The sequence below is a fragment of the Notolepis coatsorum genome (genome assembly GCF_963971535.1).
Source record: "Notolepis coatsorum genome assembly, chromosome: 15".
Lineage (NCBI taxonomy): Eukaryota > Metazoa > Chordata > Actinopteri > Aulopiformes > Paralepididae > Notolepis > Notolepis coatsorum.
Window position 1 is genome coordinate 65,524,849 of NC_140179.1, and position 24,843 is coordinate 65,549,691.

Below are 24,843 nucleotides of genomic sequence, written 5' to 3' on the forward strand. Positions count from 1 at the left end.
CCCCACCGTGTCTGGTAAGACACTTCCTGGAATATCATCCAGCACACAGGCAGTGATGTTTCCAGTCAAGATGCTCTCTACAGCCCCGGAGTAGAAGGAGTGGAGTATCTTCCCTGATACTCTGAACTTCCTTAATTGTCTCAGGTGATAGAGGCGCTGCTTCGCCTTTTTTTACACAGTGTCTGTGTGTGTTGTCAATGTCAGGTCCTCTGAGAAGTGGACCCCCAGGTACTTAAAACTGCTCACCCTGTCTTTAGGTCGACATGTGGCTCATTAACAGTCAGGAAGGACCTGGTAAACAATGAATGATGACTCGGAAGGAACAAAAACAAAGAAAAAAACTCATTAAGTACAATCAGCATTTATTTTGATATCATAAATAAAAACATAAAATACTCAATATACACATTAAATCTTTTGGTAAAGAACTCATGCTGCATCATGTCTCGGAGGGACACTCATAACTACAATAGAGTGCGAGGGGCTCGGACTAGTAAAAGACGAGAAGAAAGGCACTGCACAGTAAACCATCTGGATAGGATCACATGGAGGCACTAGAGATCTGCTGCGGTGCATCCCCATGGTATACGGCTTGTGTAACGCATGCGCACTGTGGCAGCCACTCCACCAGGCCCCGCGCCGCCAAGCTAGCCTCCGCTAACGGGCGGCACGCGACTGGGCCGGTGGAATAAACCACCTGAAAATGATCCAAAGGAGAGGGGGGGTTTGAAATTATGAGTTAGTTACACCCAAGGGGACTGGATCACAGTAGAAGCCTGCCCACAACGGTACGACACCGGGGGAGGGTTTAAATAACCATATCAAGCCTGAGCGCTCGGTATGACACCGGGGGAGGGTTTAAATAACCATATCGAGCCCGAACGCTCGGTGCTAACTGTTTGTTGTGTTCTCAATCACCGCTGGAGCAGAGCTCGCATGAAAACTGCCGCTCTTCACCAAACCGCACGGCACGGCCACACGTCAGAAGCGTCTCTGGAGACCTCAGTTTGTAAAAACACTAGATACAAAATCATTGCCAGACACAGTGATGCTACGGTTGGCTGAACCCTAGATCCCTGCATGTACAGTAGTTCTGGGATATGGTTTTAAAGTATTGTGCCGTGCTCGTGATAAAGAACTTATAAAAAGGCAGCTGCGGCTAAAAGCAAAGCTCTGCTCCGGTTCCTACAAGAACCGATAAAGAGTCGTCCGTTTCCTCTGGCCTTTCCTCTCAGGCCGTGTTCACACTGCAGGTAAAAGTGGCCCAAAATCTGATTTTCACAACAGTGTGAACAGCAGAAACCACATGGAATCTGATCTTTTCAATTCGGGCCACTTTCATAATGTGGTCCTAAATCAGATAACGGGTCTGATCTTTTGCAAGGCGACCTCAGTCTGAGTCATGTGACTTTCACATCATTTGTCACAATTTTTTATTTTTTTTACGTCCATCTGATCTGATCAATAAATCAGAATTGAGCACTAAGGTTTGCAGTGTGAACGCCAGACTCCAGCCAGAGAAGAGCGGGTTTACAGAAACAATAATGTTGTGGTGGGGGGGAAGGAAACACCAGAAACACTCTTACTGGTGAACAGCCGTCCTCCTGCATTTCATTTCATAAACCCTCAATACTTAAAGCAACCAAGTTACACAATATACAAAATGTTTTACAATTAAATCTACATACAATATACTGCATTCCTTTAAAAAAAAGTCTTATAAAAAAAAAGATAACATCAATTAGAAAGAAAAGCAACTTAAATCCAGTCTCAGTAGAAACTTAACATACAAACAATTGAGCTTAGTCTGGGGATTCAAAGGTTTAGTCAGGTCTGTAAATATTTGGACATCAACACAATTTATCATTCTGGCGACCACCACAATGGACTTTAAATTAAACGAGATGTGCTTTAATTAAGTGCAAGACTTTCATCCTTCATGTGAGGGCATCAGGTGAACGGTGTGGGCACAGTTTCTATCGGTGCCCCTTCCTCTTTAACACATTGGACGCCAGACCCGGGCCGGGCTAAATCGGGTTAACTCGCCATCGCTTGAGCGCCAAACCCGAGAAAAGTCGGGTTTTAAAGCGTTATTTCTTTTATTCGCTATATCCATTCATAATTCATCCATCCAGCCTGATGTTATCATTGGGAATGGCTCTGAGATCGCAAACGGCCAATACCGCCGCCTAACGCCTTGCGGCCGCTATTGCACTCCATTTGAAACGATGTGGTTTGTTTTCTGGGCCAAGCTGCGGCATGCGGGCGGGGTCTAAATACTCCGGCAAGACAAGCGCTTATAGAGATGGCATCGACGAGGGTCCCCGCCACCCCGTTCATGTTCAATGCTGGATTACGTTGGACACACGATTGCGATCAGTATTTGGAATGGCGATCAGATAATTGGATTATTCTTTTTACAGTAAATCATAGACAAGGTAAGGACTATATGTTATCAATCTTGCGTTGATCCGATAATTTGTCCCCGCGATCGGAGCGTGTGTCTACGGTGTGTGTGGGCCGTGTTCCGTTGGTGGCGATCGAAGCATAGAAAAACGACCTTCCCCCCACCCTTTCTTGCATGCATGATGAAACATAATACCGATAATATAGCGTTGATTTCAGATTGATTATTTATCCAGGTGAGAAATGGCACGATTTATAATGAAATGCAGTAAAACGCTGTTTGGCGTCGTTTCCCGGGATTACACAGAATCACTCTAAAACTATACTCATATTCACCACGGTATAAAACGGAAATGTATGGATGAACAGATTATCTGTTTTTTGCATGTTGACCGGAAGAAACTCACTGACAATCGACTATGTTATTAGATCCATAGCTATAATATTTAATATAGTTTTAGCACTGCAAACACAGGCATTTATCCCCATTGAACAAAGCGCTGGCACACAACGGCCATACGCCCATAGCGACCTCTGGCGCTGAACCTGTTAAGGGACCAAAAGTAACTAGACAATTGGCTGCTCAGATGTTCGATGGCCATTATTTTATTTACGAGGAGGAGATAAAAGGTCTAGAGTTCATTCCAAGTGTGGGATTTGCATTTGGAATCTGTTGCGGTCAACTGTCAATATGAGGTCCAGAGAGCCGTCACCATCAGGGAAGCAAGCTATCATTAGGCTGAAACATCAAAACAAACCCATCAGAGAGAGAACATTAGGTGTGGCCAGGTGATCGTTTGTTTGTCCAATTACTTTTGGTCCCTTAAAAGGACCACATGGAGAAACTGTTGTAATTCCTACACCCTTCACCCGATTAAAATCAAAGCTGAAAGTCTGCACTTATAGCACATCTTGATCCGTTGCATTTCAAATCCATTGTGGTGGTGTACAGAGACAAAATGATGAAAATCGTGTTGATATTTATGGACCAGACATCATTGGGTGGGCGGGTATTGTAAAACTGTCCCTCAGGAATTCAGGACCTGATCCAAAAGCAAACTAACCTCTTCAGCGAAGGTCTCGACAAAGAGGCGGGCTGACTTTCCCGAAAGCTCAGCGCTAAGGTCATCGTTTTCCCCTTTGACGCACAATTGAGCAATGTGCGGATGCCTTTATGGAAAGCCGTGATGACGTGATGCCGTGTGAGAAGAGGCTCATCGGACCATCAGCAGTGAGGCCGCCGCAACGCTGGTATCCACTAATAAAAAGGGTCAATTTCAAAATTGGGAGTAAAAACAGCAATGGCTGTAACCATTAGTGGAAAACGTACAGAGGGAATCTGGAGACATCTCGCCAGGATTGGTAAAAAGGGATGCAGGCGTACGAGGGGTTAATAAGACCCAAATTAGGCTTTAGGTTTAGTGGGAAAGCACAGCTTTGGTAAAAAATATGTAGGAAACTTCTAAAAACACAGCTTTGGTTGTAATTCCGATTGCCTTTGCGGATACAAGACGGAGAGGGGCGTGTGTGTCTGTGTATCGGAAATAGAGTCCAAAAGGGTTTGGAGCTGAATCTAGCTGGAGTCCCGACAACGCCTCGCACACGGAAACGAGTTCAACCCAAACCCTTGGTGGCGGTTGGCCGGCCGGCGCGTCACTCATCCTTGTCGTGCGTGTTGGCGTTGCCGTTCATGACTCCGTTGGAGTGGTGGGCCCAGCTCTGGTTCTGCAGGACCTTGGGCAGCCGCTTGCCCTTGGTGTAGGCGTGGTACCAGAAGTTGAGGAAGAGGAAGAGGAAGATCAGCCCATAGCTGCCGATGATGTAGACAAAGATGGGGAACTGGTAGCCGCAGTCCTTGATGAAGAAGTACTGCGAGATGTGGGTGGTCACCATCGCAAACTGGACCTGGAGGAGGGAGACGCAGGTCATTAAACCATCATGCCAATGCTACCCGGCAACGGTTGGGAGAGAATAATACAAAAAGGTGAATAAGAACATGAACGTGAACGGTAAACTGGTCCAATAACCGCCCCATGTTGTCTCGGTGCACCAAGGTATTGTTGTTGTCGATTAGTAGTTTTCTAACAAATATACTGATTTGTTGATAAAAACATCGATTAGGTCAACAAATCCAATGGCTATTAACACTTTGAGTGCCACTCACGAGATTTCTCTGGTTTTTTTATAGGTGGTTGCATGCCACCTGATTCTCTGATTTTTTTTTTTTTTTTTTTTTTTTGCGATCTGAAAAATTATTGCATCACCCGAGCCTACCCGAGTATAGCCGAGGGGCGCCGGCGATCACTGTGGAAAAAAGCGCCCCCTGTCGTCTCCCAGATGACATAAGTGATTTTGGAATGGACTCAATGAAAATGAATGGGGAAAAAAATCCGGTACTCCACATTTTCCAGTTCACTGATCCAGCCGGGGTTACTAGAGTTCATTCTGGAGCCTCAGATCCCCGCGGATCATGGAGTTCTACTGTATCGCGTTGGATCCATACACGTATCGATTTTTTCGAATGGTGATCAGGAATTGGAATATACCAGTTGGATACCATCTGATGTCAGGTAAGGACTCTATGTTATCAGTGGTAGGATAATCAGAGTAAGTTTGATGAAGTTATAAGCTGTTTTGTGAAATGTCTTCTTTCGGTTTCACTGTAAAAGTCCGTGAGGAAATCAACGGAGCGATTATCAGTGCGCGGCCGTAATGTGCGTGCGTGCACGTATAATATTGATCATCTAGTGTTTATTTGAAAACGATTCATAAAAAGGCCGACGAATATCAACGTTGTGGAATATTCCACTAAAAGACGATTTTCATAGAATGCTCCAGAATGAGCTGTTTTTTATATCAAAACGGGGGCTTTTCTAACTGCTCTGAAACGGCAACGACGCGATAAAAAAACAATCTGCCTTCACAGCACTGACTGGAAAATAGTCTTTGATAATGCGATGGGCAGATTAGACACATAGCCATAATTTAAAACATAGATTAGGCGATATTAACGTTAACATTGGCGCCGATGGTGGCATTCAAGCGGTAAAACGGAAAACCAGGCGTGGCGCTGAAAGTGTTAAGTGGAACACAAAGGAGTTCTGTAGTCGAGGACAGCCCAAGAATATACTGCGTATAAACTACTAGGAATGTCTGATCAAGTGTGTCCGACTCTTAACCACCAAAACCTGCAGACATACGACGTATATCATGCCAGGTAGGGTACCTTCACCTTGTGTACCGTTTACTGATGAGCCGGCGGTGGAGTAGGCTACAGAAACAGGTACCTACTGTACCAGCTGGGTGGTCGTGAGGTACTTCTAGGCTACAGAAACAGAAACCTACCAGCTGGGTGGTCGTGAGGTACTTCTAGGCTACAGAAACAGGTACCTACCAGCTGGGTGGTCGTGAGGTACTTCTAGGCTACAGGAACCTACCAGCTGGGTGGTCGTGAGGTACTTCTAGGCTACAGAAACAGAAACCTACCAGCTGGGTGGTCGTGAGGTACTTCTAGGCTACAGAAACAGGTACCTACCAGCTGGGTGGTCGTGAGGTACTTCTAGGCTACAGAAACAGGTACCTACTGTACCAGCTGGGTGGTCGTGAGGTACTTCTAGGCTACAGAAACAGGAACCTACCAGCTGGGTGGTCGTGAGGTACTTCTAGGCTACAGAAACAGGTACCTACCAGCTGGGTGGTCGTGAGGTACTTCTAGGCTACAGAAACAGGAACCTACCAGCTGGGTGGTCGTGAGGTACTTCTAGGCTACAGAAACAGAAACCAGCTGGGTGGTCGTGAGGTACTTCTAGGCTACAGAAACAGGTACCTACTGTACCAGCTGGGTGGTCGTGAGGTACTTCTAGGCTACAGAAACAGGAACCTACCAGCTGGGTGGTCGTGAGGTACTTCTAGGCTACAGAAACAGAAACCAGCTGGGTGGTCGTGAGGTACTTCTAGATCAGCCATGTTCCGCCTCAAAATGGTCCAGCACTCTGCAGCTAGGTTCCTTACCGGCACCAGAAAGAGAGCACATCACACCAGTCCTAGCCTCCCTACACTGGCTCCCAGTCCCACTTAGAATATATTTCAAAATCCTCCTCCTCACCTTCAAGGCACTATCGGGTGCAGCACCCCTATACATCACCGAGCTCATCACCCCCTACGCAGCACCCAGGTCACTAAGATCCTCCAACCAGGCTCGGCTGGTCCCCCCCCGCACCAGACTAAAAAAGAGAGGCGATCGCTCCTTCAAGGCCGTAGCCCCCAAACTATGGAACCAGCTTCCCCTGGAGATTCGATCTGCCCCTATGCTGGAGACATTTAAGGCCCGTTTAAAAACCCACTTTTATTCCCTAGCCTTCGATTAATCCTGATTCTCCCACACCCTAACCCACACACTCCCATGCAATTTTATCCTGCCCCCTCCCTCTTGTATCTCTTCTTGTGCTCCTCTGTCCCTGGTGTGCTATACTGTACTTTGTGCTCCCCTATCCGCTTGTCCTATTTTTTTAATGTACTGTCCTGTCCTGTTGTGCCGTTTTGTATTTGTGTATTTTATAGGACATTGATTTTATGCTTTGACTGTACTGTACAGCACTTTGGTTGGCTCTCGAGCTTTTAAATGTGCTCTATAAATAAATTACTTGACTTGACTTGACTAGATGGTCGTGAGGTACTTCTAGGCTACAGAAACAGAAACCAGCTGGGTGGTCGTGAGGTACTTCTAGGCTACAGAAACAGAAACCAGCTGGGTGGTCGTGAGGTACTTCTAGGCTACAGAAACAGGAACCTACCAGCTGGGTGGTCGTGAGGTACTTCTAGGCTACAGAAACAGAAACCAGCTGGGTGGTCGTGAGGTACTTCTAGGCTACAGAAACAGGTACCTACTGTACCAGCTGGGTGGTCGTGAGGTACTTCTAGGCTACAGAAACAGGAACCTACCAGCTGGGTGGTCGTGAGGTACTTCTAGGCTACAGAAACAGAAACCAGCTGGGTGGTCGTGAGGTACTTCTAGATCAGCCATGTTCCGCCTCAAAATGGTCCAGCACTCTGCAGCTAGGTTCCTTACCGGCACCAGAAAGAGAGCACATCACACCAGTCCTAGCCTCCCTACACTGGCTCCCAGTCCCACTTAGAATATATTTCAAAATCCTCCTCCTCACCTTCAAGGCACTATCGGGTGCAGCACCCCTATACATCACCGAGCTCATCACCCCCTACGCAGCACCCAGGTCACTAAGATCCTCCAACCAGGCTCGGCTGGTCCCCCCCCCGCACCAGACTAAAAAAGAGAGGCGATCGCTCCTTCAAGGCCGTAGCCCCCAAACTATGGAACCAGCTTCCCCTGGAGATTCGATCTGCCCCTATGCTGGAGACATTTAAGGCCCGTTTAAAAACCCACTTTTATTCCCTAGCCTTCGATTAATCCTGATTCTCCCACACCCTAACCCACACACTCCCATGCAATTTTATCCTGCCCCCTCCCTCTTGTATCTCTTCTTGTGCTCCTCTGTCCCTGGTGTGCTATACTGTACTTTGTGCTCCCCTATCCGCTTGTCCTATTTTTTTAATGTACTGTCCTGTCCTGTTGTGCCGTTTTGTATTTGTGTATTTTATAGGACATTGATTTTATGCTTTGACTGTACTGTACAGCACTTTGGTTGGCTCTCGAGCTTTTAAATGTGCTCTATAAATAAATTACTTGACTTGACTTGACTAGATGGTCGTGAGGTACTTCTAGGCTACAGAAACAGAAACCAGCTGGGTGGTCGTGAGGTACTTCTAGGCTACAGAAACAGAAACCAGCTGGGTGGTCGTGAGGTACTTCTAGGCTACAGAAACAGGAACCTACCAGCTGGGTGGTCGTGAGGTACTTCTAGGCTACAGAAACAGAAACCAGCTGGGTGGTCGTGAGGTACTTCTAGGCTACAGAAACAGAAACCAGCTGGGTGGTCGTGAGGTACTTCTAGGCTACAGAAACAGGAACCTACCAGCTGGGTGGTCGTGAGGTACTTCTAGGCTACAGAAACAGAAACCTACCAGCTGGATGGTCGTGAGGTACTTCTTCCACCACAGGTACTTCTGGTAGTTGGGGCCCAGGGCCGTCAGTCCGTAGTACGTGTACATGATCACATGGACCACACAGTTGAGCATCGCGTGGAACGTCCCAAACCCGCCTACAGAAACCAGAGAGAGAGAAAGTGTGGGACGTTTAAAAATAGAGACCAGCTAATCATATCTTCATTCCAGCGCTGTGGTTCATCATCAGGGAATCAAGAGGAAACACGGGGTTGTCGAGGAGGGACGACGCACCTGCGGCGAAGCGAACTCCAAACCACCAGGTGAACGGCATGATGGAGTGATGGTAGACGTGGAGGAAGGTCACCTGCTTGTTCTTCTTCCTCAGGATGAAGAAGATCTGAGGATCACAACACATGCAGTAGTTCAGTTGATCCAACAGGATCACATTCACATACAGTGGTGTAGTTTATAGAGAGCACACAAGTCCTACATTTCTATAAATATGCCTGGAAAAGTATAAAACACATTTAGCCAGTTTAGCAACTGGACTAAATGCGGACATCTCATTCTACATTTACATTCATTGTCATGCCTCAGACCAATGGAGCTACATTCAATAACCTATTTTGTCCCCCAGGGACCATCTGATAAGATATCAGTGTGATATGATTTAGTTCAGAATTCCATCCATCTATACCTTACTGTAGGTAGATAACAGAGGAGATAGTGGAGCTCTTGTACATTCAGTTACTAATGCCAAGTGAATAAAATAGCTAAATAAAAAAAACTATTCCCGATTTAGCCGGGGACCCCTTGGAACCGGCCCGAGGACCCCTGATGGTCCTCGGATCAGAGGTTGAGAACCACAGGTTTAGTTCAGATGTGTGAAATGGCCGAGGCAGCCAGTTTAGGCCATAAGGTGAAGCCTGAGAAGTTATTATTATTCTCGTTCCCACCTCGGGGGACTATGCAATTTTCACTCTGGGTGAAAGATCTATTGGTGTAGATTTAGGAATAAAAAGTTCTCCATTTACAATACACCCGGTTTTGCGCAATTATAATTTTAAAGTCGGGACTCGCAAACGGATTCTGTCACGTGTCTTGCGCTCGACCAATAGCAGCCTCTTTGTTGCAGAGTTACAGACCACAACACATTGTGTAAACAGTCTAACGTGATGTTGGCATGCCATCTAACGTTCGCAAAAAGGTTTCTAAACAATGTTATATGCATATACGCTACTTGCTATAGGTGTTTTATCGACACAAAGTGATTGGATACAGCTGAGAAACGGGCCACAACGTGTTCTGCAGCTCAAGATGTGTATGTAGGGTCCGAGACATGGTTCTACAAGTGAAAGTCCTCTGAAAAAACTTTGATCCAGGACAGGCCTACCAGCTTTGGCCGGCCCTGTATTTTGTATTTGTATTTATTGGTTTAAAATACAGAGACAGTGCATATTAAGGAACATTTGACTGTAAATATGCCAGTTTAGCCAAGTTGGCTAATTTTCAACTGTAGTCTCTGGGGCAGGTGACATGAGCACAACAATAATTAAAACATAGTACAATAATTAAAACACAGTAGGAATCAATATAGGTTACAATACACTAAAATACATACAAATAAATACATTAAAATACAACCCCTCAGTTAAAAAACATAGTACAATAATTAAAACACAGTAGGAATCAGTATAGGTTACAATACACTAAAATACATACATTAAAATACAACCCCTCAGTTAAAATGGTCGCACACTTGACCATCTCTCAACCATGATTTTAAGTTAGTTTTAAATGAGATGTAACTTTGATACTCCCTGAGCCGTGTTGGCAGACTGTTCCAGGTGTGGGCTGCTCTCACGGAAAAGGCTGTCTGACTAAAAGCAGACCTCCTGTTTGGGACTACACAGTCCCCTCTGACTACAGACCTGGTATATCTATCAGCAGATGCTTTCTGTTTTATGAAAGTACAGAGGGGGGGAGGAGCCAAGCCATGTAGGATTTTATAGGTAAGGCAGGCATCTTTGAATTTGACAAGATTGTCCCAGCTCAGTAGGTTCTGGTTTGCTATGCTATAACAATGGTGGTGGCTGTTTGTTTTCCTGTCCAGAACTTTCACAGCCTGATGGTAAACTACCTGTACAGATCGTAATGTTGTACAGGAGGCTTGTGTCCAGCTAGTCAGACAGTATGTTAAGTGTGACATAATAATGGCATTAAAATACAGTCCTGTACTTCCAGTCTTGTGCATAACTTGCAAGACCATAATATGCAGCAAATTTGTATCAAAAACACTTTACCTTGTGATTCCCAACCAGCAATATTCAGATTCAGATTCCTTTATTGTCACTTTTTTCAGTACTACAGCAAGAAGAGTGAACATCTATTTATTGTGGTCCCTCGACTATAGCAGCTTCCAATAATAAAATATAATAAATTTAGCATAGACAAAAATAAGATGACTAAAATAAAGATTACTATACAGTTCTAAAAAAAGTGTGCAGTGCAGGTCAGGATGTAGATATTCTAAAGATTGAGGTTGTACACATAAAACAGTTCAGTGGATAGTATAATGAGAAAAAGAATAGACCCACACACTTTTTATCAAGATAGTTAATCAATCAAAACACTACACCATCCCCTTAATTTGGAATGATGTCAAAAAATGGACAAATCAATAAGTTACTCATTAACCTTTTTATTATAAAATTATAATTGCGCAAAACCGGGGGGATTCTAAATGGAGAACTTTTTATTCCTAAATCGACACCAATAGATATCTTTTCACCCAGAGTGAAAATTGCGTAGTCCCCCGAGGTGGGAACAGGAGGAAACGATAACGAGCTTCACCTTATGGCCTAGTTCAGCCCCCGGGCAAAACGAGACTCATTCTTCTCCAAACAGAAGCTCATTACTGCACCACTCACCGTATCCAACATCTCTATGAACTTTGAGAAGTAGTAAAGCCAGCACGTTGCTGCCATCTAGGAGGAGAGACAAGACATTTGTATTATTAATAGTGCTGTACAAAAGAGACATTCATCAGGTAAACAGATCAGATAGTCCATGAAGAGCACTGGACACAAAGGTCAAATAAACAGTATTACAGTAACAAGTATGCACTACAACGTATATCATGCCAGTTAGGGTGCCTTATGTATACTGCACACTTTACTGCCTCCTAGTATATATTCAGATTACAAATGTTATTGACCATATGTATTGTAATGTATAATATAACTGATGGGGCATACAGACCCTCATCTGCACCTTGATCACACTGCCTACTTGCTCATATGCGTATATTCAAGAGTTCATTATATTGTTTACACTGCCTATTTTAACTTTTCTACTGTACTATGAATTGTATTACCTGTATTATGTCTCTACTATTACCCTGCCCATACCTGTACCACCCCCCTCCTCCCCCATGCTGCTATTACCCTGCCCATACCTGTACCCCCCCTACTCCCCCATGCTGCTATTACCCTGCCCATACCTGTACCAACCCCCCTCCCTCCCCATGCTGCTATTACCCTGCCCATACCTGTACCCCCCCCTCCTCCCCCATGCTGCTATTACCCTGCCCATACCTGTACCCCCCCCTACTCCCCCATGCTGCTATTACCCTGCCCATACCTGTACCCCCCCCCTACTCCCCCATGCTGCTATTACCCTGCCCATACCTGTACCAACCCCCCTCCCTCCCCATGCTGCTATTACCCTGCCCATAACTGTACCCCCCCCCTACTCCCCCATGCTGCTATTACCCTGCCCATACCTGTACCAACCCCCCTCCTCCCCATGCTGCTATTACCCTGCCCATACCTGTACCCCCCCCCCCCCCTACTCCCCCATGCTGCTATATCTCGTCTGATCTTATAAACGGTATTGTAAAAACGAGTCACGTCTTACCCGCACAGCTTTCGGAGAGTCCGAGTAGTCGATCAGGTCACAGCGGAACGAGTATCCTGTTCCCCAGCCAGACATCACATACTGAGGAGGGACACAATACAACATGACATCACATACTGAGGACACAATACAACATGACATCACATACTGAGGAGGGACACAATACAACATGACATCACATACTGAGGAGGCACACAATACAACATGACATCACATACTGAGGAGACACACAATACAACATGACATCACATACTGAGGACACAATACAACATGACATCACATACTGAGGAGACACACAATACAACATGACATCACATACTGAGGAGGGACACAATACAACATGACATCACATACTGAGGAGGGACACAACACAACATGACATCACACACTGAGGACACAATACAACATGACATCACATACTGAGGACACAATACAACATGACATCACATAGTGAGGACACAATACAACATGACATCACACACTGAGGAGGAACACAATACAACATGACATCACACACTGAGAACACAATACAACATGACATCACATAGTGAGGACACAATACAACATGACATCACATACTGAGGACACAATACAACATGACATCACATACTGAGGACACAATACAACATGACATCACACACTGAGGACACAATACAACATGACATCACATACTGAGGACACAATACAACATGACATCACATACTGAGGACACAATACAACATGACATCACATACTGAGGAGGGACACAATACAACATGACATCACATACTGAGGACACAATACAACATGACATCACACACTGAGGACACAATACAACATGACATCACATACTGAGGACACAATACAACATGACATCACATACTGAGGAGGGACACAATACAACATGACATCACATACTGAGGACACAATACAACATGACATCACACACTGAGAACACAATACAACATGACATCAAATGGTTGTGCCATCAATTGGTAGAATACTTTTACATAATTTTTTTTAAAAGGTCTGTGCGCACACAAACCAGGACTTGCTCATTTCTTTTACGTAAGTAATTTAACATAATGCAAGTCAAAAGGTTGTTTTCCTTGTAACTCAGACATGAAGGTCAGAGTGATTGATCTTTATTCCTCAAGTGCTTCATTTCTCAAGAGAACTATGTAATATGTAAGGGATAATGTATAGCTACGAGGTCATTGTCACAAAATAATTGACCGACACGGAGTTTAGAACACCGAGGTGAGGTGTTCTTTAAACGTAGTGAAGGTAAATTATTTTGCGACAATGACAGAGTATAGCTATACATTATCCCGCTTATTACATGGCTAACTTACTAACAATATACCTAATTCATTTTACACCATCGACAAGACGAGATCAAATGCAGACGCAGTTCTGTTCTGTCGCTCCGCTGTCATCGCCGGCAGCTTCGCCAGCAGCCGGCAGGTGTGTCTGATTGGCTGCACTGATGCAGTGTGTGTCAGTGGGCTTGATTGCTACAGCTGCGCACAACGGTCATTATTGCTCGGCAGAGGTCCGTTATCGAGTAATAACGGACCTCTGACGAGCGCTATTGACCAATCACAATCAAGCATTTCGGCGAATGTTAAAACGCCATGTAATAATTAGATTTAAATGTATTGTCATCATACAGCACAAGTACAGTACAACATAAACAAGTTTGGCATAATCTCCAATTCATTCTCGCATTCCCTTTACTTCTCACGCTGGACACTAATGCAGGAAACAATCACACCGCTGCCACCAATGTAACCGAGGAATAGTCCGCCTATACCTTCAAACTAGGCACGCGCCCTGCAACTCCACCCAATAACGTAAGCATCAATAATAACATAGAACACATTAAATAGCTTACATAAGTCTAACCAGCTAGCACTAACACTACCCACTAATCACTACCCACTTTCAAAACCACTCTCAAAGAACACCTACGGGAGACTGCAATTCTGGCCCCTGTAAATGTCCTAACCCAACCCCCTCCAATGTACAGTAAATGACCTAACCCAAGAATACACGAGACCCTCTTCTTGGAACCAAGTATGGTTTCGTCAATAATCCAATGTACAGTTTTGCTTGTACAGTTGTACAGTCCCCCCCCCCTGAAAATAATACTTTTATAATGTTCTCTTAAGACATTTAATAAATACTTTTATAATGTTCTCTTAACGCATTTAATAAATAATACTTTTATAATGTTCTCGCAATTAATAAATACTATACTACTGCCCCCCGCCTTCTTTTGTAGTCTACTTTATGAATAAGAACCGGAAATTAGTCTAGTAGAGTCTGTGCTGCCTTGTTTATTCACTGTATCCATGGAAGCGATGAACGCTGCCATAAAAAAGGTATGGTGTCCCTGCATACTGATAACTCCATCACTGCATCATACTGATAACTCCATCACTGCATCATACTGATAACTCCATCACTGCATCATATTGATAACTCCATCACTGCATCATATTGATAACTCCATCACTGCATCATACTGATAACTCCATCACTGCATCATACTGATAACTCCATCACTGCATCATACTGATAACTCCATCACTGCATCATATTGATAACTCCATCACTGCATCATATTGATAACTCCATCATTGCATCATACTGATAACTCCATCACTGCATCATACTGATAACTCCATCACTGCATCATACTGATAACTCCATCACTGCATCATACTGATAACTCCATCACTGCATCATACTGATAACTCCATCACTGCATCATACTGATAACTCCATCACTGCATCATACTGATAACTCCATCACTGCATCAGACTGATAACTCCATCACTGCATACTGATAACTCCATCACTGCATCAGACTGATAACTCCATCACTGCATCATACTGATAACTCCATCACTGCATACTGATAACTCCATCACTGCATCATACTGATAACTCCATCACTGCATACTGATAACTCCATCACTGCATCATACTGATAACTCCATCACTGCATACTGATAACTCCATCACTGCATCAGACTGATAACTCCATCACTGCATCATACTGATAACTCCATCACTGCATCATACTGATAACTCCATCACTGCATCATACTGATAACTCCATCACTGCATATTGATAACTCCATCACTGCATCATATTGATAACTCCATCACTGCATCATATTGATAACTCCATCACTGCATATTGATAACTCCATCACTGCATCATATTGATAACTCCATCACTGCATCATATTGATAACTCCATCACTGCATCATATTGATAACTCCATCACTGCATATTGATAACTCCATCACTGCATACGCGCATGCGCATAAATGTTCCCTTGCGTGTGCACAGACTAAAGACAATGCCTACTTGCCTCTAGGAATGGAATGTAATACATTTCATTCACAAGTTTTGTGTGAATGTATCCGAGGACACCCCTGACGACCTGAGCTAGTGTTATGCAAAGTAGCCAGGTGGGAACTTGGCGAGTTGGTGCATCAGTCGAGTGCAGCGCATGCTCCTGCTCACAGACCCGGTGGACCGGCGTGCAACCCCGTCCCATGACCAACGCACCCCTGGTTCTATGTATACATGCAATTCAAAGTCATTACTGCATTTTCCTGACGACTAATTTGGTTAGAGCCGCTCTGTGTAGATGTGAGGTTATCACAGCTCTGTGTAGATGTGAGGTTATCACAGTGTGTAGATGTGAGGTTATCACAGCTCTGTGTAGATGTGAGGTTATCACAGCTCTGTGTAGATGTGAGGTTATCACAGCTCTGTGTAGATGTGAGGTTATCACAGCTCTGTGTAGATGTGAGGTTATCACAGCTCTGTGTAGATGTGAGGTTATCACAGCTCTGTGTAGATGTGAGGTTATCACAGCTCTGTGTAGATGTGAGGTTATCACAGTGTGTAGATGTGAGGTTATCACAGCTCTGTGTAGATGTGAGGTTATCACAGTGTGTAGATGTGAGGTTATCACAGTGTGTAGATGTGAGGTTATCACAGCTCTGTGTAGATGTGAGGTTATCACAGCTCTGTGTAGATGTGAGGTTATCACAGCTCTGTGTAGATGTGAGGTTATCACAGTGTGTAGATGTGAGGTTATCACAGCTCTGTGTAGATGTGAGGTTATCACAGCTCTGTGTAGATGTGAGGTTATCACAGCTCTGTGTAGATGTGAGGTTATCACAGTGTGTAGATGTGAGGTTATCACAGCCAGTGTAGATGTGAGGTTATCACAGTGTGTAGATGTGAGGTTATCACAGTGTGTAGATGTGTGGTTATCACAGCTCTGTGTAGATGTGAGGTTATCACAGCTCTGTGTAGATGTGAGGTTATCACAGTGTGTAGATGTGAGGTTATCACAGTGTGTATATGTGTGGTTATCACAGCTCTGTGTAGATGTGAGGTTATCACAGCTCTGTGTAGATGTGAGGTTATCACAGTGTGTAGATGTGAGGTTATCACAGCTCTGTGTAGATGTGAGGTTATCACAGCTCTGTGTAGATGTGAGGTTATCATAGCTCTGTGTAGATGTGAGGTTATCACAGTGTGTAGATGTGAGGTTATCACAGCCAGTGTAGATGTGAGGTTATCACAGTGTGTAGATGTGAGGTTATCACAGTGTGTAGATGTGAGGTTATCACAGCTCTGTGTAGATGTGAGGTTATCACAGCTCTGTGTAGATGTGAGGTTATCACAGCTCTGTGTAGATGTGAGGTTATCACAGCTCTGTGTAGATGTGAGGTTATCACAGTGTGTAGATGTGTGGTTATCACAGCTCTGTGTAGATGTGAGGTTATCACAGCTCTGTGTAGATGTGAGGTTATCACAGCTCTGTGTAGATGTGAGGTTATCACAGTGTGTAGATGTGAGGTTATCACAGTGTGTATATGTGTGGTTATCACAGCTCTGTGTAGATGTGAGGTTATCACAGCTCTGTGTAGATGTGTGGTTATGTGTGGGAATTATCACCATGCCCATCGATTACCAACATTCCAATTTAAAGGACAGCTGAAACCCCGCGGTTGACTAAAAACGGAGGTCTTCAAAAAATATCTGAAATAAAAGAATAAAACGAACCTTCTTACTGTATTTTCTACCATTATGTACCTTACTACTATACTTATACTATTAACTATCGTGCTAATATGTCCATGCACTCCAGAGTGTAACACTGGAGATCGACACCATTTGATTTGATCCTCAGCTGCCCTTCCTGCCCACTCGGTTCACAGCTTGTAAGTTGCTCAGGATAAAAGCGTTCAGCTAAACGACTAGATGTAAAGATGTACCCTGGTTCTCTGGGTTCTGTGCTGCTGAGGAAGAACCTGGTTTGTGTTCATTAATGAGATCATCGTGGGGAAGAAATGGCACATGTGAATAAAACAAGAGACACTCCCCTCTGGGGAAAAAAACAAACCCAAAAAAAATAAACACATGCTCCCTTTCTGCTCAGCCATGGCGTATATACCTGCCATGCAGGTTTAAGAACCAGGTTGTCAAGACAACCCAACAGGTCTAACACTCTAGTCGTTGGAAAGTAATCCACCCCTGTGCATGTTTACCCCCCCACCCCCCCCCCCCCCCCCACGCTGAAACAAAGGTAGGGTTCACACACACACACACACACACACACACACACACACACACCTTCTAAAACGAATCCCTCAAGCGTTTGATCACTGACCTCTCACCTCTCCAGTCAAGTGTTAGAGATACTTTTCAGCTTTGCTTACACCCCAGGAGAAACTAGATAAGAAAAGGAATTACACACAGATTCCTCCACCCCCCTCGACCAATGATTCACCATGTGACTTCTGAAACAAAGAGATTAGGAAGATATCCTCTTGGTTTCACGCGCCCGTGGGCGGGGCAGTAGCAGCCGTGGGTGGGTGTAGAGTGCGTGTGGCAGAAGACTTGAATACGACACCAGCGTTATTGGTTGTGCATGCAGGTTTGAAGCATGCAGGTTTGAAGCAGCAGGTTTGAAGCATGCAGGTTTGAAGCAGCAGGTTTGAAGCATGAAGGTTTGAAGCATGAAGGTTTGAAGCAGCAGGTTTGAAGCATGAAGGTTTGAAGCATGAAGGTTTGAAGCATGAAGGTTTGAAGCATGCAGGTTTGAAGCATGCAGGTTTGAAGCATGCAGGTTTGAAGCAGCAGGTTTGAAGCATGCAGGTTTGAAGCAGCAGGTTTGAAGCATGAAGGTTTGAAGCATGAAGGTTTGAAGCATGAAGGTTTGAAGCATGAAGGTTTAAAGCATGAAGGTTTGAAGCAGCAGGTTTGAAGCAGCAGGTTTGAAGCAGCATGTTTGAAGCATGAAGGTTTGAAGCATGAAGGTTTAAAGCATGAAGGTTTGAAGCAGCAGGTTTGAAGCATGCAGGTTTGAAGCAGCAGGTTTGAAGCAGCAGGTTTGAAGCATGAAGGTTTGAAGCAGCAGGTTTGAAGCATGCAGGTTTGAAGCAGCAGGTTTGAAGCAGCAGGTTTGAAGCAGCAGGTTTGAAGCATGAAAGTTTGAAGCAGCAGGTTTGAAGCATGCAGGTTTGAAGCATGCAGGTTTGCTCGCTGCATAGAAAAGTAATTTAGCTGAACGCTTTTATCCAAAGCGACTTACAAGTTCTGTACGACAAGTCATCAAGAAGGGTACAACTCTATCAGCTGAGTAACAATGTTCATCAAAGTGTTGAGTGCTACAGTGTAGGTTAGTTTATTAGGACAAGTGCATGACAGTAAGGTTAGTTAGGGTTAGATTATAATATATTTTTTAATTTATTATTTCAGATAATGTATACTGTATACTTTACTTACTCAGCATATATATATATATATATACAGTATATATATTCAGAATCTAAGTGTTATTCTAAGTATTAGTGTTTTACTAATAAACCATGTATGGCTGCAGAACTCGTGAACTATTAGGAATGTCTGACTACTAAGTGCGTCTGACTTTTAACTGTCGACTGCCACGCTTTTTTCCCATCTTTACTCCTTGGCGCCAGCGTTATTGACCATTTCCACGATGTTTGCGGACCCATCGTATATTCTATATTATAGCTATGGAGACAATAGTATGGCTCATTTGAAGGGCACTATTTATAGTCCAACACTGACAAACCAGTTCATTTCCACATACTTTCGTTTGTGCGCTATTCCATGCTAAACATCGGCCCGTTTCAAAATAATCCAGTCTTGTTTTCTGGATCGCGAGATATGATGGGTTATATGCATATGCGCAAATCGTTCGGGTTGCTCGCCTGAAACCTATATTATTTCCAAACCCACCTCGTAGACCATGTAGAGCGAGAGGGCAACCACGGAGTCAGAACCTAACCCAACCCAACCCACCTCGTAGACCATGTACAGTGAGAGGGCACCACAGAGTCTGAACCTAACCCTAACCCAACCCACCTCGTACACCATGTACAGTGAGAGGGCACCACGGAGTCAGAACCTAACCCAACCCAACCCACCTCGTACACCATGTACAGTGAGAGGGCACCACGGAGTCAGAACCTAACCCAACCCAACCCACCTCGTACACCATGTAGAGCGAGAGGGCACCACGGAGTCAGAACCTAACCCAACCCAACCCACCTCGTACACCATGTAGAGCGAGAGGGCACCACGGAGTCAGAACCTAACCCTAACCAAACCCACCTCGTACACCATGTACAGTGAGAGGGCACCACGGAGTCAGAACCTAACCCAACCCAACCCACCTCGTACACCATGTACAGTGAGAGGGCACCACGGAGTCAGAACCTAACCCTAACCCAACCCACCTCGTACACCATGTACAGTGAGAGGGCACCACGGAGTCAGAACCTAACCCTAACCCAACCCACCTCGTACACCATGTACAGTGAGAGGGCACCACGGAGTCAGAACCTAACCCAACCCAACCCACCTCGTACACCATGTACAGTGAGAGGGCACCACGGAGTCAGAACCTAACCCTAACCCAACCCACCTCGTACACCATGTACAGTGAGAGGGCACCACGGAGTCAGAACCTAACCCTAACCCAACCCACCTCGTACACCATGTACAGTGAGAGGGCACCACGGAGTCAGAACCTAACCCAACCCAACCCACCTCGTAGACCATGTACAGTGAGAGGGCACCACGGAGTCAGAACCTAACCCTAACCCAACCCACCTCGTAGACCATGTACAGTGAGAGGGCACCACGGAGTCAGAACCTAACCCTAACCCAACCCACCTCGTAGACCATGTACAGTGAGAGGGCACCACGGAGTCAGAACCTAACCCTAACCCAACCCACCTCGTACACCATGTACAGTGAGAGGGCACCACGGAGTCAGAACCTAACCCTAACCCAACCCACCTCGTACACCATGTAGAGCGAGAGGGCCACCACTGAGAAGTTGTAGAAGATGAGGAGCCCTTTGAGGTCAAACGCCTTGCGCTTCTCCATCAAACGAGGCCCCAGCGAAATGACGAAGTAGATGTAGGCCGCGATGACGAGGGTCTGGGGGAGGGGCGACGACATGAGGAACCAGCCCTCCGTCCGGGAGTCTGGGGAACGGGCAGAAAGAAGAATTATGTCAACAACAAAAGTCAGATCTTTGTAATTTAATTGCAAGGAATTACATCTAGGAAGGGTTCAATCTAAATAGGGAGGTGTAGTCTGACGTCACTGGTTGTTCCACCCGTATAGGGATTTATCATTGGGAAAATGGATTAACGGCTATTGTAACAATTCTGCCGCATGGAAATTGAAAAGCTTTCCATTTTTGCACAAAATGAGTTCCCTTCTATTAGTGATTTTCTTGTATGATTAATTGCAAATATTTTCATGTTGAGCTATAGATTGTGGATGAATAAGCACAGAAAGGTACACCATGCAAATGTTAATGCTTTATTTGTTTTAAACGAGACGATTTATAAATGGGCAATGGGGAAATACGTTGCATTGGACAGAGGGTGGAACACGAAAAACGGCAATGACGTAACCACTATACCTCCCTATGAAGCGAATTAAAGAAAAGTCTTATCATAGCATTCTCTTATATTAGTCAAAGATGGTTAAGACACTCACCTGCATTTTGAATGAACTTGTCATATGCTTGTGCAAATGAGGACTTTAGATTCCATCCAAATTCCATCTTTGCACGAGGTTCCTGTAGCTCCTAAAAAGGGAAAGGTCAGAGGTCAGTCAAGGTTCTGTGAGGAATCAAGCGGTTACTCTCCGGTCTGAACTGATTTACAGCATCAAGCAGAGCCGGCTAATTCAATTCAAGGTAGGGGTGGGTGATATGACGATATTAAATACATATCGGGTACAGTTCATTAACGATACTTTTTAAACATATCGTGGACATCGTGATGTTTTACACAAACCCTCACGTCAGTTTCTAAGCCGCCGCGGCTGAGATGAGACTTACTTTAGCGGCAGCACTTTCCTCTCTCGTCGCTCCCTCTCACAGACAGAAAATTTCACACACACTCGCCCAACTTACGTCACGTACACGCACACACACACCCAGAGACAGAGAGGCGGTAACTAAGTTAGCCGCTAGCTAAGGTAACTAACGTTAGCCGCTAACCCTGGAAACGCTCACAACAGAATGACGCCACAAAACTAGGGATGCTCGATATTGGCTTTTTTACCGATACCGATATTGTCCAACTCTTAATTTCCGATACCGATATCAACCGATACCGATATATGCAGGGTTTCCCCCCCCCCAAAAAAACGTAATAATTTCAGGTAATTAACATGACATATGTCTTGTTGTGGAATTAACATAACATTATGCATACTTTTGACAATAAATAAAATCAGAATTTGTTCTTACTTGCTTGCCTGGGTAAATAAAGGTTATAGAAATGAAAAAAAAAAAATATAATATAATAAATATAATATTTTCCGATATCACATTTTAATGCCAATATCGGTAGGCCGATAATATCGGACATCCCTACACGAAACCAGTTCCATTAGTGGGGGAAGGGGGGGGGGGGGGGGTTATATTGACGAGGCTTCACAACAGAGGTTCAAAGATAACTTCACATTTATTGGCCTGTTCGTTTCTATATATCGCTTCATGCATCAGGCTCCTTTAGGTTCCAACTCCGTGTTGATGTCTGACTTCGTAGTGTGACGTCACTTCAACTACAGCAAACAAGACGATGCACACACACCTTTACAGTGTTAGGTTTACCAGTAGGATGTTATAACATTGCTGATAATAAATTATTATTATTTTCTCACAGTAGTGTATATATAATGTGTGTGTGTGTGTGTGTGTGTGTGTGTGTGTGTGTGTGTATTTTTGACTAAAGTGCATAGAAAACACAGTACTGTGCAAAAGTCTTAGGCACCCAAGAGTTTTTATATAAATTGTCTTAGATGTTGATAAAAAAAAACTGAGGCCCTCTACAGGAAGGGACAGAGTAGGCTGTTCTTCCTGAAGAGACACAGGTCGCTCAACGTGTGCAACCGACTGCTGCTCTCTTTGGGGGGGGGGGGGGGGCAACATCAACTTGAGGGACTCCAGCAAGCTGAACAAGCTGGTGAAGAAGGCTAGCTCAGTAGTGGGTGGTGAGCTGGATAATCTAGAGGTGGTGGCTGAGAGGAGGATGAGGAAAAAGCTAGAAGCCATCCTGGAGAGGAGCTAGCCAGAATGAAGAGCACGTTCAGCCAAAGACTCATATAGTGCATCTATAGTGTATATAGATACTGGACTGTATAGGACTGTGTGAAGCTATGTATCCCCCACCCTGCCCCATGCTGCTTTGACATCCGAATTTCCCCAAGGGGATTAATAAAGGATCATCTTATCTTAGTTATGTTACTTTATTATCCGCCGGTCTGTATTAGAGAGTCTCATCAGATACGGTATTACAGCTTGGTTTGGTAACCTGTCTGTACAACTAAAGTCCAAACTGGTCTGTCTGATGCAGACTGCATGGAAGATCATAGGGGTGAAAGGTCACCCATCCCTGCAGTCTATTTTTGAACAGGCTACTCTAAGGCAAGCCAATAGAATAGTCTCGGACCCCTCCCATGTCTTACATGCCGAGTATGAGCTACTGCCCTCTGGGAGGAGGAGGTTTAGAGTTCCACGCTCTAGACTAAATAGGTTTAAAAACTCCTTTATTCCGATCTCATCTCAGTTAAACTTTTAAATAGTGCCAGATAAATGGCCAGCAATTATCGAATAATCGATATTTGGTTGTAATATTATAGATAATCGATATTTGGTCATACTATATATATGTGGTGTTGCCAGACATCCTGACTTTTTTGTATCTTTATATTGTTTATCTCCTCTGTTTGGAGTCAGTTGCGTCATGTCTGTATGTCTGTGTCTGCAGTGTGGGTGTAAGTCATGTCTGTATGTCTGTGTCTGCAGTGTGGGTGTAACTTAAGTCATGTCTGTATGTATGAGTCTGCAGTGTGGGTGTAAGTCATGTCTGTATGAGTCTGTGTCTGCAGTGTGGGTGTAAGTCATGTCTGTTGTATGAGTCTGTGTATGCAGTGTGGGTGTAAGTCATGTCTGTTGTATGAGTCTGTGTCTGCAGTGTGGGTGTAAGTCATGTCTGTATGTATGAGTCTGTGTCTGCAGTGTGGGTGTAAGTCATGTCTGTATGTCTGTGTCTGCAGTGTGGGTGTAAGTCATGTCTGTTGTATGAGTCTGTGTCTGCAGTGTGGGTGTAAGTCATGTCTGTATGAGTCTGTGTCTGCAGTGTGGGTGTAAGTCATGTCTGTTGTATGAGTCTGTGTCTGCAGTGTGGGTGTAAGTCATGTCTGTATGAGTCTGTGTCTGCAGTGTGGGTGTAAGTCATGTCTGTATGTATGAGTCTGTGTCTGCAGTGTGGGTGTAAGTCATGTCTGTATGTATGAGTCTGTGTCTGCAGTGTGGGTGTAAGTCATGTCTGTATGTATGAGTCTGTGTCTGCAGTGTGGGTGTAAGTCATGTCTGTATGTATGAGTCTGTGTCTGCAGTGTGGGTGTAAGTCATGTCTGTATGTATGAGTCTGTGTCTGCAGTGTGGGTGTAAGTCATGTCTGTATGAGTCTGTGTCTGCAGTGTGGGTGTAAGTCATGTCTGTTGTATGAGTCTGTGTCTGCAGTGTGGGTGTAAATCATGTCTGTATGAGTCTGTGTCTGCAGTGTGGGTGTAAGTCATGTCTGTATGTATGAGTCTGTGTCTGCAGTGTGGGTGTAAGTCATGTCTGTATGTATGTGTCTGTGTCTGCAGTGTGGGTGTAAGTCATGTCTGTATGTATGTGTCTGTAGTGTGGGTGTAAGTTAGGCTTGGGCGATATGACGGTATTACGGTATACCAGGGTATTTCGCAATCCCGCCGGTATGATTCTCAATACCGTGACGTCACAGACTGTGCGCCAAATCACAAATGGGATGGGTTTCCTTCTATTACACTGTGATTGTAATGCACAGCACGCGCCAGCAGAGGGCAGGGCAGTCTGTCTTTCCATCTCTCAGTCAGAGCAGGATGACGCAAC

General features: G+C 44.6%; 1 protein-coding gene across 2 annotated transcripts in view; it reads right to left on the minus strand.

Moving 5' to 3' along the window:
* Window positions 1-345: 345 nt before the first annotated feature.
* Window positions 346-24,843, minus strand: part of elovl7a (ELOVL fatty acid elongase 7a) — a 45,653-nt gene continuing 21,155 nt past the window's right edge. The window contains exons 2-8 of one of the 2 annotated variants that reach the window (XM_084330818.1): window positions 21,411-21,501; window positions 20,697-20,887; window positions 12,346-12,426; window positions 11,358-11,414; window positions 8,719-8,824; window positions 8,446-8,582; window positions 346-4,311 (exon numbers count right to left, since the gene is read on the minus strand). In XM_084330818.1, coding sequence (XP_084186944.1) covers window positions 4,060-4,311; window positions 8,446-8,582; window positions 8,719-8,824; window positions 11,358-11,414; window positions 12,346-12,426; window positions 20,697-20,887; window positions 21,411-21,477 — 891 coding nt within the window. In that variant the 5' untranslated portion in view covers window positions 21,478-21,501 and the 3' untranslated portion in view covers window positions 346-4,059. Of the gene's footprint in view, window positions 4,312-8,445; window positions 8,583-8,718; window positions 8,825-11,357; window positions 11,415-12,345; window positions 12,427-19,881; window positions 19,903-20,696; window positions 20,888-21,410; window positions 21,502-24,843 lie in introns of those variants that run through there. The other variant, XM_084330819.1, reaches the window with a different exon arrangement.